The 14,032-nt window shown below is 38.6% G+C and overlaps 1 protein-coding gene across 3 annotated transcripts in view; it reads left to right on the top strand.

Moving 5' to 3' along the window:
• NELL1 (neural EGFL like 1) overlaps nucleotides 1-14,032 on the top strand; it is an 856,536-nt gene that overhangs the window by 223,112 nt on the left and 619,392 nt on the right. For all 3 annotated transcript variants that reach the window (XM_082476605.1, XM_082476604.1, XM_082476603.1), the window contains exon 12: nucleotides 2,614-2,742. In XM_082476605.1, coding sequence (XP_082332731.1) covers nucleotides 2,614-2,742 — 129 coding nt within the window. The remainder of the gene's footprint in view (nucleotides 1-2,613; nucleotides 2,743-14,032) is intronic.

Consider the following 14,032-nt stretch of genomic DNA (forward strand, 5'->3'; position numbering starts at 1 on the left):
CCAGAGGGCAGAACAGTAGAATCTGGCTTCTAATGGACACTGTTTAAGTAGACAGGAGACAAAGCCTGGGGCTGGTGTGAGATGCATAAATCAAGAACCTTGAAGGGTAAATCCTCAGTGGGTGACTAGGAAAAATCCACTCTGCAAATGGAGACTTGCCTATCAGTCCTGACTCTAGGTAACGAGTATGGCAGAGAAAAGTTTGCATTCCTGAAAGCTTAGGGCCTAAATTTATTCTACCTGTGTGGTTCAATCCTTATGCCCCAAGGCAAAATATAATTTAAAGTGATTGTGGGTTGATAGTTCCCTCAGGCACCTGACAAAAGCAAACACAGATGCTCTCTGAAGAAATACAATTTTACAGCCCAAACCTCAAATAATTTCCACAGATTAAATCCTAAAAAATATGAGCTCACAAATAAAAGACTCACTCAAAACACAAGAAAATAAGTCCTCATGCATGATACTCAGCAAAACAACAAACTGTAAATTCAGATGCTGATTTTACTTTAGTAAAGTCAGAAGACTGAAGATACTGGAGTTATCTGTATAAAATATGTCTAATATGTTTTTAAAAAAGGAAATTAAAAGATGAAAGAATAAGAGACCACAAATTTGATCAAGGAGACTGAAAAAGAAAGCAATTGAATTCTAGAAAATAAAAATGTAAGTAAAATAAAAATGATATGGATGACTGAAACAACATGACACAACTTGAGAGAATTAATAAATCAAAAGATACACCCAAAGTTAAACAGAATTCAGCATAGAAAAAAGCAAGGGGAATATTAAAGCAAGTCTAAGAAACATGGAGGAGAGCATGACAAGGAAGGAATAATATTTATCTAATTAAAATTCCAGAAAGAGAGAATAGATAAAATGGTGAAAAGAGAATGTTTGAAGAGAAAATACCTGATAATTTTGCAAATTGATAAAAGATTTAATCTTTAGATTCAAGAATCCGAAGGAATCCTAGGAAGAATAAATAAAAATAAATTCACACCTAAATACCTTAAAGTTAATGAATACAAACAAACAAACAAACCCCCTTCCCCATCAACCAACCAACCAAATAAAATAGATCTTAAAAGCCACAGAGAAAGTGTTTGTCACATACTAAGAAATGACTATTAGGTTAACAACTGACTTCTCATCAGTGATGATAGAAGCCAGAAAACAATGGAATATCTTCAAAATGTTGAGGCAAAGTAACTCTATACCCAAAAAAGCTATTTTTCAATTAGGAGGGTGGTCAAAGGACATATTTAGATAAATTGAAATTGAGCACAGTTACTATCAAAATATCTTCATTAAAGGAACTTATAAAGGATACATTAAGAAAAATAACTATCCTAGAAGGAATGTCTGAGATTCAAGAAGACTCTTGGGCAAAGAAATGTTAAACATGTGGTTAAAAAGTATGCCTTGGGCTTCCCTGGTGGCGCAGTGGTTGAGAATCCTCCTGCCAGTGCAGGGGACATGGGTTCGAGCCCTGGTCCGGGAAGATCCCACATGCTGCTGAGCAACTGGGCCCGTGAGCCACAACTACTGAGCCTGCGCTCTAGAGCCCGTGAGCCACAACTGCTGAGCCTGTGTGCTGCAACTGCTGAAGCCCACGTGCCTAGAGCCCATGCTCCACAACAAGAGAAGCCACCGCAGTGAGAGGCCCGTGGACCGCAACGAGGAGTGGCCCCTGCTCGACGCAACTAGAGAAGGCCCATGCACAGGAACGAAGACCCAACGCAGCCAAAAACAAATAAATAAATAAATAAATTAATTAATTAATTTAAAAAAAGACAATACCTTGTTAAATAAGGTCTATTTAAAAAAAAATAGTATGCCTCAGGAAGCATGTTCAAGAACATTTCTTGCAGCATTTTTTGTAATTCAAAACCTGCAAATAACTCAAATGTCAACGTGTAGTATAATGGATAAACTTTGGAATATTCATGCTATGGAATATTATACACCATTGATAAATAAATGAAAGATAGCTATAGGCATTAACATGGATGAATAGAAAATAAAAACACCATGGAAGATATTACAGTATGATTTCACACGTGAAGTTCAAAATGGGCAAAACTAAATAACCTATAATTTAGACATACATACCTATGTATGGTAAAACTATAAAAATATGTAAGGGAGTGATTAACACAAAAATTAAGAGAGTTGTCTGATGGCTGGGAGGAGGATTCATTGGGGACCTGTAATAAAGGGGTATTGATAATATTGTATTCATTTTATTTGTATATTCATATATGTTCATTTTATTTATCTCTTATGTATCATAAATTTTGCAATAAAACAATTATAGAAAGACAGTCATATAAGAAGGCAGTAGAAAGAAGATTCAGGATCAACATGGATAAAAGCCTTCAAGAAGGAACAACTTTAGCAAGTTTGTATATTAGGGGGAAAAATGTGAAGCATGGGATGGTCCAAAGTTTCCTAGTCCTACTCTTCTACCCCCTTGCCAGCTTACCTTTGCATATTGCCAAGGCGTGTTCTCATGTATGCTGACATATAATAAAAATGTCTCATGCTTTATTATTTGGAAGTCTTTTATTCTTTTCTTTCCTGTTCTAAAATTTTATTTGCTTCTTCTAGGTCATAACTTTTGTGCTGAAGGACCTAAATGTGGTGAAAACTCAGAGTGCAAAAACTGGAATACCAAAGCTACTTGTGAGTGCAAGAATGGTTACATCTCTGTCCAGGGAGACTCTGCCTACTGTGAAGGTAAGTGAGCTATTTAATAAAGTCAGCTTGTGAGAAATGTGTTCCTGGTAGACGTGGTTGAAGAATGAAAGCCTTCACTTGGTTCTGGTCCTATGGGATCCTATAAAAAATTATACCAACAATCTAGGATATTCTCTTCTTCTGACTTACCCAGGCTGCTTAGTAGCATGTAAAAGCAAGACCTTTCAATCACCAGCAAAACCATAAACACCTCATTTTATGTTGTCTTATTTGGGTAGATTGTCTTCTTCAATTTCAGTTAAATGTTACATGGTGGATCCTCTTTTTGAATGGATGCTTTGATACTAGCTTATACCCAATTGCCATCATCTTCACCTGCCAAGGGCAGAGTTTTTTTTCAGTTGTGTTTCCTAATGACTGATTCATGTGTTGCTAATTCCCAAACTCTACTGAAAGTCCCAGTGACAGATGGACTCATAACTTTGGCACATGGATTGGTATAGTAGGTTGGTGGCCTCAAGCATCAGTGACCCCCTTTTCTACTTTATAGAGCAGAGCAACTCCTCTGTCTTATGTGAATCCCTCTTTCCATGCTCAGCATGCTGGGGCAAGCATTGCATACTCCTGTTCCTTTAATATACCAGAGGATCAGGGATTAGTTCTGACCCTGGATTTACATGTACAGTGCCCTAAAATCTGAGCCCATCCATTTCTCCAGTGCTCACTGGCTCTCTCCCATCAGTTTAGAGAAATTCTTATAGACAAAGTGATGGCTAGGCTGTTCTTCCGTCCTGGTTGGACCCAATTATTCCTGTCATCTTTACTAATATATTGAACCTTGGTGTTCTGTTAATTAGGAAGGTAGATGTCTTGAATGGAATAAATGCTGCAAAATCTTGGTCACTTTCCTCCTACTGATTTGGTTCTCAAGTGGGTCAGGTATTGTCAAGGTAAAGAAAATTGATGACAATAATGGTAAATTCCTTTCCATTCTTCTGTTTTATGTAGTTGACCCCTGCTTAACTTTTTGGCTTTGACTAAAGACCTCTTCAGTTTTTAAGGAAATGTTTCTAATTACTGTTAGTGTTCAGAACCTGGTAGGAAACCTCTGTTTTTCATTTCTTCTGGAAGACTTTCTTTATTACTGCTTTGGTTCTCATTAGCAATATAAGTCTAACTAGTAGTTAACCCCCGACACACACACTTTTTTCTACACTTTTTTTTCCCTTTTGCTTACCTGTATAGATTTGAACTTGATTTGGGAGACATGCCACTTGGGAGGATGAAGTTGCCCTTTAGTTATGAACCTTTTCATCTATCCATTAACATCATGTTACTTATTTGTCAATTTTGAGGAAGAGGGCTATTAATTTCAATACTTCACATTAACATTTATTTTTTATATCTTACCTTATGCTATTTTGTATTTTTTGTCAGAAAATTACTGTAATTTTAAAAATAAAAAATGTGAACACTTTCCTCTCCATTCATCATGAAAAAATCCCACAAGCCAAGTAATGGTCTAAAAAATTGGCTTTCTTACCTTCTGCTATATGTGGGGATAGACTATGAACAATTATAAAAATGATATAAGGAACCTCAAAATAATTTGAATCTTGATTCTACCATTGGCAGGTGTTTTAGTTGTCTATTGGAAGCAGTACACCCACCATTCCTGGCTCCCCTTAGCTGTTGAGACCTGGCAGAACCTGGGAGGAAATTGCTGGTACAAATGCTGTTTTGGGACTCTCTGATTCTCTCCTCATTTTTTGTTACATAGAATCAATTTTATGAGGTACCATTTGTGGTATTATGCCTACCCTTTGTGTGTGAGGCCTTATTTTATTGATTATGTTGAGCGATTTTAGGTCTGAATCCCTGTTTTCTTGAACATACTTCTCAACTTGTTGTGTGCGTGGGGCCTTGGGTCAGTGTATACTGTGGTACCACCTTGAGTCATGGTAATGTCCTCGGGCTTTAGTCATTTTTCTGTGATCATGGGGACATTCCACAATTCCAGAGGGGGCATGTTCATAATGAGAAAGATAGCACTTAAGGAGAAATGACTAAACATTAGAGCCCATTTACAGTCTAAGAATAGAACTCAGGGACTAAAATAGGGGTCAAATACTGGGCATCTGGATGGGAGGCACTGAGAACCAAGTAGAGTGAATATCAACATTTAGAGCAGACGCCCTCCTCTCTTTTCACTCAGCCATCCTCAGCACACTTGGGCTTTGGGCTTATTTTCCTGTGGTTGCTTGGTGGCTACCATAGCCCCAGACATGGTGTCCTCATACCAGCATCCCAAAGAAGGAAGGAAGGGGCAGGGGTTAAAAATATTCTCTGTGTCAGGTTCTGTGTTTTGTTTTTTTCTTTGTGATGATTATATGGTTTTTATTCTTCACTTTGTTAATATGGTGTATCACATTTATTGATTTGCATATATTGAAGAATCCTTGCATCCCTGGGATAAATTCTACTTGATCATGGTGTATGATCCTTTTAATGTGTTTTTGGATTCTGTTTGCTAGTATTTTGTTGAGGATTTTTGCATCTATATTCATCAGTGACATTGGTCTGTAATTTTCTTTTTTTGTAGTATCTTTGTCTGATTTTGGTATCAGGGTGGTGGTGGCCTCGTAGAATGAGTTTGGGAGTGTTCCTTGTGCTGCAATTTTTGGAAGAGTTTGAGAAGGGTAGGTGTTAACTCTTCTCTAAATGTTTGATAGAATTCACCTGTGAAGCCATCTGGTCCTGGACTTTTGTTTGTTGGAAGATTTTTAATCACAGTTTCAATTTCATTACTTGTGATTGGTCTGTTCATATTTTCTATTTCTTCCTGGTTCAGCCTTGGAAAGTTATACCTTTCTAAGAATTTGTCCATTTCTTCCAGGTTGTCCATTTTATTGGCATAGAGTTGCTTGTAGTCTCTTAGGATGCTTTCTATTTCTTCAGTGTCTGTTTAACTTCTCCTTTTTCATTTCTAATTTTATTGATTTGAGTCTTCTCCCTCTTTTTCTTGATGAGTCTGGCTAATGGTTTATCAATTTTGTTTACCTTCTCAAAGAACCAGCTTTTAGTTTTATTGATCTTTGCTATTGTTTTCTTTGTTTCTATTTCATTTATTTCTGCTCTGATCTTTATGATTTCTTTCCTTCTACTAACTTTGGGTTTTGTTTGTTCTTCTTTCTCTAGTTCCTTTAGGTGTAAGGTTAGATTGTTTGTTTGAGATTTTTCTTGTTTCTTTAGGTAGGCTTGTATAGCTATAAACTTCCCTCTTAGAACTGCTTTTGCTGCATCCCATAGGTTTTGGATTGTCGTGTTTTCATTGTCATTTGCCTCTGGGTATTTTTGGATTTCCTCTTTGATTTCTTCAGTGATCTCTTGGTTATTTAGTAATGTATTGTTTAGCCTCCATGTGTTTGTGTTTTTTCTGGTTTCTTTACCTGTAATTCATTTCTAATCTCACAGCGTTGTGGTTAGAAAAGATGCTTGATATTATTTCAATTTTCTTAAATTTACCAAGGCTTGATTTGTACCCAAGATGTGATCTATCCTGGAGAATGTTCCATGTGCACTTGAGAAGAAAGTGTGATCTGCTGTTTTTGGATGGAATGTCCTATAAATATCAATTAAATCTATCTGGTCTGTTGTGTCATTTAAACTTTGTGTTTCCTTATTAATTTTTGGATGATCTGTCCCTTGGCGTAAATGGGGTGTTAAAGTCCCCCACTATTATTGTGTTACTGTCGATTTCCTCTTTTAAAGCTGTTAGTTGACTTATGTATTGAGGTGCTCCTATATTGGGTGTATATATATTTATAATTGTTATATCTTCTTCTTGGATTGATCCCTTGAGCATTATGTAGTGTCCTTCCTTGTCTCTTGTAACATTCTTTATTTTGCAGTCTATTTTATCTGATATGAGTATTGCTACTCCAGCTTTCTTTTGATTTCCATTTGCATGGAATATCTTTTTCCATCCCCTCACTTTCAGTCTGTATGTGTCCCTAGGTCTGAAGTGGGTCTCTTGTAGACAGCATATATATGGGTCTTGTTTTTGTATCCATTCAGTGAACCTGTGTCTTTTGGTTGGAGCATTTAATCCATTCACGCTTAAGGTAGTTATCGATATGTATGTTCCTATTACCATCTTCTTAATTGTTATGGGTTTGTTTTTGTAGGTCCTTTTCTTCTTTTGTGTTTCCCACTTAGAGAAGTACCTTTAGCATTTGTTGTAGAGCTGGTTTAGTGGTGCTGAATTCTCTTAGCTTTTGCTTGTCTGTAAAGCTTTTGATTTCTCTGTTGAATCTGAATGAGATCCTTGCCGGGTAGAGTAATCTTGGTTGTAGGTTCTTCCCTTTCATCACTTTAAATATATCATGCCACTCCCTTCTGGCTTGTAGAATTTCTGCTGAGAAATCAGCTGTTAACCTTATGGGAGTTCCCTTGTATGCTATTTGTCGTTTTTCCCTTGTTGCTTTTAATAATTTTTCTTTGTCTTTAATTTTTGTCAGTTTGATTACTCTGTGTCTCGGTGTGTTTCTCCTTGGGTTTATCCTGCCTGGGACTCTCTGCACTTCTTGGACTTGGGTGGCTATATCCTTTCCCATGTTAGGGAAGCTTTCACCTATAATCTCTTCAGATATTTTCTCGGGATGTTTCTCTCTCTCTTCTCCCTCTGGGACCCCTATAATGTGAATGTTGGTGCATTTAATGTTGTCCCAGAGGTCTCTTAGGCTGTCTTCATTTCTTTTCATTCTTTTTTCTTTATTCTGTTCGGCGGCAGTGAATTCCACCATTCTGTCTTCCAGGTCACTTATCCGTTCTTCTGCCTCAGTTATTCTGCTATTGATTCCTTCTAGTGTAGTTTTCATTTCAGTTATTGTATTGTTCATCTCTGTTTGTTTGTTCTTTAATTCTTCTAGGTGTTTGTTCTTTAATTCTTCTAGCTGTTTGTTCTTTAATTCTTCTAGGTCTTTGTTACAACATTTCTTACATCTTCTCGATCTTTGCCTCCATTCTTTTTGCAAGGTCCTGGATCATCTTCACTATCATTATTCTGAATTCTTTTTCTGGAAGGTTGCCTATCTCCACTTCATTTAGTTGTTTTTCTGGGGTTTTATCTTGTTCCTTCATCTGGTACATAGTCCTCTGCCTTTTCATTTTGTCTATCTTTCTGTGCATGTGGTTTTCCTTCCACAGGCTGCAGAATTGTAGTTTTTCTTGCTTCTGCTGTCTGCCCTCTCAGGTTCTGTGTTTTTAAGTTTGAAGAAAGTCCTTCCTAGAAGGTCCCTTGTAACTTCCTTGCCTCTCTCTCCATGCAGAAGACTTCTGCTTATTTTTCGGACCAGGATTACATCCTCTCCACCCTTAGACCAATGAGATGACTGTCATTGGCTTGGGTTAATTGTGTCCAACCCCCAGATTTGGAGTAGGGGGTTTGCCTTCCCTAGACTAAATCTTTGCCCTTTGTCTGAACTAATTAGAGTAGCAATAGGAGGCAGGTGTATGGGTGGTTTTGGGTGGGCAGAAAGCAATGTATACTACATTCTTTTATGGTAAGATTTAGTTTATGGCCGTTTACCCACCTCTGTCTTCATAATTATCCTCTGGCATGCTCACCACATGCCTGCCTGGGTACTAGAGGCTCTCAGAGGCTGAGTTCATTGTTTCACTATAGCATAGAGAGGAGTAGATAACTTATGAACTGCTTCAGGCAAGTTATTTTTTACTCTGAGTAAGTGGAGTGAAAATGACCCATATTTCCCAAACCACAATGAACAAGACTGGCTTGCAAATTAAAACAAAATATTACACACATTGTCCAGGCTAACATGAAAAACCTATTCAGGCTCTCAGTGGAAAAAGAAGCACAAAAGACTTTAAATTTTCTTAACTTCCTACGGTAGTAGCAGAGATATAGTGTATTAAGGACTCCTGCTCTGCAGAGATTGTCATAGAAATTGCCATAGAGAAGATATCGGAACTCCTGGCCAATCAATAGAAGATAGTAAGACCCTTTGTCATCTGTGATACAATTCACAGGAGTTCGTTTCATTTTGCCTCGTCTGACTTGAGCAGGAACATTCCCCATTTTGAGAATTTCTGTAGTTGGACTTTGGTGTTTTATGAATCTGGTCTACTGAGGCTTTTTTACCTTTGGGATGACATTTTCAGTGGGTTGGTCTTAAATGGTTTCTGATTCATTAGCTTCAATTAGAGGTAGTGTCTGAGGAAAGTACAGCAGTTGGGGTCTATTCATGATCTTCTTGAATTTGGAGTCTATACAGAATCTCATAAACTTTTTCTTCCTGTAGTAAAAAGTTATGTTGAAGAATAAAGAACAATGTGATGTGTATACATCATGCAATCTGCCAGGCATAGAGAGTACTACAAGTAGAATTAAATAATACCTCCTACTTACAGAGTGCTCTGAATTTTTCAGACTCCTTTTATATATATTGTACTCTTTGAGCCTTCAGTAAATCTCTGCGGAAAATGGTAGCGTTGGCCACATGAACTCCATTTTGCAAGTGCGGACAGAAAGAGTCAGAGAAATGAAGTAAAGATAATACTCAACTCATTTCTCCTCCAGGGCTTTATGCCCTGACTTATGCTGCTCCCTTCCTCCCCATCCCCCACCCTGTTCCAATGTGGTATTGTTCAAAATATTTGCTATCTCCTTCATCTAACGAAATCCGAATGGATGTGAGATGTGTACCATTTCATAGTAGAAAATCTAAGAGCTATTACAGGGTTCCACCTCTCTCTCATAAACCTGCATTGTTCCAGAGCAGGGCCTCTCCTTTAGCTAGGGTCCCAGAATGAAGTCTACACAGAGCTGTGTGACAGCTGACAGGTGATGAACATGTGACATGAGTGAGGAATAATTGTGTAAATCACTGAAACTTTGGAGGGTGCAGTTATCTGTTACCTTTGCGTGACTTAGCCTAAGCCTGTTGGTACACCTGCCTGAATTAGTTGACCCAAATCTTGTAGTTTCAGAAGGATACCTCCAACTCAGCGCTCATGACTGGAAGTAATTTTTTATGGAGCAAGCATTGAGAGTGACTAGAAAAAGTATGACTTGTGTGGATCATTAATAGTCTGCTCTGGCCCTGCTGCCAGGTAATAGATATTTTGCAGACAGCAAGTTGTAAATCAGTGCTTTATTATGGCCAATTCCAACGTGGGAAATTGGATTTCCCAATTAAGATGATGATGAGACAATGCAGGTCAAAAATTTAGCAAATTGTCTGGTATTTACGAGTGATTTAGTGGGTCACAACGGTGATCATCATCAGCTTATATCAGTGTTTATGAGGATCTTTCTTGGAATTGGAAGAGTGTGTACTCATTGAGACCAATACTTTGAGAAAGTGGGCTTCTCATGTCTGCATCTTTTGGGAGAATTGGAAGGTAGCAGGGGAGTGTGTTGTTAGATGAGAAGGACCAGGTTTTATCAGTCCCGCCAGGAACATATTTTTAGCGGTGAGGTACCAAGTATAGTAATTTATAAAGATGAAGTTATTCCTTCCTTGGAAAAACACAAGTGGAGCTGAATTCAAGGATAATATGTCGTGGAACAAAATGACTTTTATTGGTTTGAATTTAATAATTTCATGTAACAAAACTACTGAGATGTCTGAAACACAGCAACTGATTAGCAAGGTGATTTATAACTTCTTTCGCATGACTGGCAGTGATGACAAAGGGTCTGACCCTTAGAGTGTTAAGAGGCTGGGAAAGTGGCAGAAAGGTCAGAGTTCAAGCAGAGAGAAGGTTCAGAAGAACTAAGGGGGTAGATATTTTTTGGATGCAGAGGCTAGCGTGAGTGCACTGCCATCGAAACAAGCCCCTGTGAATTCCTGATGAAGAGAATGCATGGGAAAATGGTGAGTATGCTTAGTTATATTTCTAATTCTCCAAGGATTAATCAGGTAACCCTTGTTTTGAAATTTTATAAAATGCACACACCTCATGACCCATGTGGCCTAGTTTATGCTCAAATCTGGGCTTCAGTCTCCTGCTTTGGACAGCACAGGGATCAAAAGCCTCTTTTGGATTATTCATGTTAGTAGAACCTTAACTCTAAGCTCCTGCTCAAATTTATTTCCAGGGGTTCAGAATGTTTGAGGTAAGAATACCGCGGGGTATCCTTTTTTTCCCCTTCTTATTTAGCCTGCATGACTAATGGAGAGATCTTCTGGTATTCAGATATCTGGCAACAATCTCACTGCCACCACCGCCCTCACCTCCCCCGTCAGCCTTCCCAGGACACAGAGATCTCTAGCCATTGCTTTGCTTATGATAACCCACTTGCCACTTTCCTCCTAGCAGGAGATAGAGATGAGCTTTCTTCCTGGGCCTGGCTTTTCTTCGCCTCTGCTTCTTTAGTCCCAAGGCTGCTTTACAAAAGCATCTACTCCCGCTCTCCCACCTACTTAAACTCTTGCCTCTTCTTAACGACATCCCCCCACCCCCATCCCTATAACTTTCTTTTTGGAATTAAAACGGCAAAAAATATAGCCCAAATCCAAACCTTGGTTATTGCACTTGGGTTGAACCACGGGGTTATTTTTTCAGCTCGTTACTTAGGAAGGAGCCCCAGTCAAACCAACTGGGGCAGTGGTCAGGACTAGAGGTTAAAGTAGCACTTGTTTTTTTTGTTGTTTTGTTGTTGTTCTTGCTTTTCAATTTAACCATGTTTTGAAAGATCATTTATAAGATATTTGGAATTTTTAGTTATTTCTTCATGATAAAAATGTCCTAAGTGTTGATTAGTTTTCTAAGCTAGCACATAGAAGCCAAGTGAACTCATCATGTAGCTGAACTATTGTACTACAGAGCTCTCCTGAGTTCCAGGGTCCTGAGAACAGAGGACCATGTATTGGGTTGGCCAAAAGTTCTTTCGGGTTTTCCAGTAAGATTTTATGGAAAAACCCGAATGATCTTTTTGGCCAACCCAAATACTTTTCTCCCAATCTCAGTTAATGACACTTTCATCCATCCTGTTGCTGAGGTCACTAGATGGAGAAGTCATCATCAATTCCATGCTGCCTTCACCCGCAACATCTGCTACATCAGGAAGTCTTGGTAGTTTTACTTGGAAGATGAATCACGAATTGACCCATGTCTTGCTCCGACTCTAGTCCAAGCCTCCTTTATCTCATGGCTTGTGATTGCAATGGTGTCCACTCTTGCCCCCCATAAGCCATTCTCCAAACATCGATCAGAGTGAGCTCTTAAAATGGTAAGTCATATTATGCCACTCTTCTCTTTCAAATCATCTGATGGCTTCCATGCATCTTAGAATAATGTCCAGGATTGGTCCTGTGTAAGGCACTGTGTGAACCGGACCCTGCCTACTTCTCCGTGTTTGTCTCGTACCACTCTTTCCTGTGTTCTCTCTTCTCCCATCAGGCTCTAACTCCTTGTATTCCTCCAATAGGCTTGTGCAATAGTTCTTACTTGGCCCTAGGATGCCCTTCACCTAGATCTTTGCAAATCCCCTTTCCAGTCATCATTTAAGTTGTAGCTCAAATGTCACTCTTTAGAAAAGTCTCCCCTAACTACCCTCACATAAATTAGCTCTGTTCCTACCCTCAGCTCCTCTATACCATTTTCATTTTATTTAATTATTTTATTTTCTTCATAACACTTTATAAAGTTGTTTTCTTGTTTGTGTTTTCCTGTTTAAAGGTTTATGATCTGACTTTTCCCTTTAGAATAAAAGCTGCAGGAAGGCAGTGATTTTATTTTATTCACTGTATCTCCAGCACTAGTAAAGTGCTTAGGATATGATGGGCACACCAAACTGTTTAAAGAACAAATGAATGAATGAAAGTCTCTCCCCGATTCGTACCTTTCTGTATCTGACACTGCTTTCTTGAGTCCGATTTGTCTTGTTAGTGTTGATCAAGGGCTACCACTTAGAATCTGGGGCTGATTTTGGGGGCTGATTCTTCTGTTTTTTTGCTAATACCCCACCCATGTAATGTTCTGACGCTGACTGTTCACTTCATTCCATGTAAACTGCACTTCCATTATTTGCTATAGATTGACTTTCTTCACCACATAGCAAGAGAGAAATTGTAGCTCTTTCTTAATTTTGATAAGAAGAACATCATTTAAAGAATTGTTTTAGTCAGTTGCTTATAGAAAAAAAAAGAAAACATTCTCTGGGATTCAACAAAATAGAAACTTTTGTTTCTATTCCTATAGGCTTTGAAATGGATGCCCCTGGTTGGCAGGTGTCTTTTCTCAACGCAGTGATTCAGGGGCCCAGGCTCCTTCTCTCTTTGGCTCCGCCATGTGCAACGTGGCTTCCAAGGTTTCCATGGTAGGGGAAAGGGAATGGAAGGTGATGGCCGGGAGGTTTTTATGGACCAGTCCTGGCCACATTCCACTTGTCTCAAACTTAGTCACTGGCCTTACCTAACTGCAGGAGAGGCTGGTAAATGTTGTCCAGCTGTGTGCCTAGGAAGAAAAAGAATCTGTTTAGGTCAATAGTTTTCCAGTTTTGCCACAGTTACTAAGTGATTAAAAAAAAATCTCCCCCATTAATTTTATGCCTCTTACTTTTTGTTTATTTCCTGAATCCCCCCAAAGGTACCTCTGGTTTCAACTGATTGTAGGAAAACTTGCTCACTTGGAAACCAGATAGGATTTCACTATCTTGCTTCCTCTTTCTTGTTTGTGTTATCTCCAGACTTCCCCATGGCCCTCACTATATCACCTCATCTGGAATTGCTCTATCCCCAGTACACCTCATGTCCCAAAGTGACCCATCTCTTCTTCCTTCCAAACAAAATTTACAGCTTCTCATGTGCTACAGTTCTGAGGTTTATGCTAGGAGGAAAACAATTCATGAAACAAGTTTACACACATTTGTAAATGATTGATATCCATATAACATTCCCAGAGGTAAATGTATTCTTAAAAGAGGATGCCTATTAATTAAGAAAACCCCCAAACTGTTAAATTTCAAGTAGTATAGCAAAAGAAAGTGAAAAATTAAAGTCACTTGAATGTGGGAGAGAGAGCTCTTGGCAGGAGAACTAAGCAGGTTGTCCGTGCCTGGGAGTTTGCCTTGGTAGTCAGCTATCCTCAAATATTCCTGCTTTGTAGAATTTTCCTTGACTCCATTTTTTTTTCTTTTTTCTTGACAACTCCCAGGGCAGTGATATAGTGAAAAAACATGAACTAACGATAAGGAGATCTTGAGTGATCCTGGCTCTACCACTTACCAGCTGGGTGATCTTGGAAAGTCACCCAGTTCTTTTGTATTTTGATTTTCTCATGGTCCAAACAGGACTTTTAA

This window comes from Balaenoptera physalus, assembly GCF_965194825.1.
Source record: "Balaenoptera physalus genome assembly, chromosome: 10".
NCBI classification, from domain to species: Eukaryota; Metazoa; Chordata; class Mammalia; order Artiodactyla; family Balaenopteridae; genus Balaenoptera; species Balaenoptera physalus.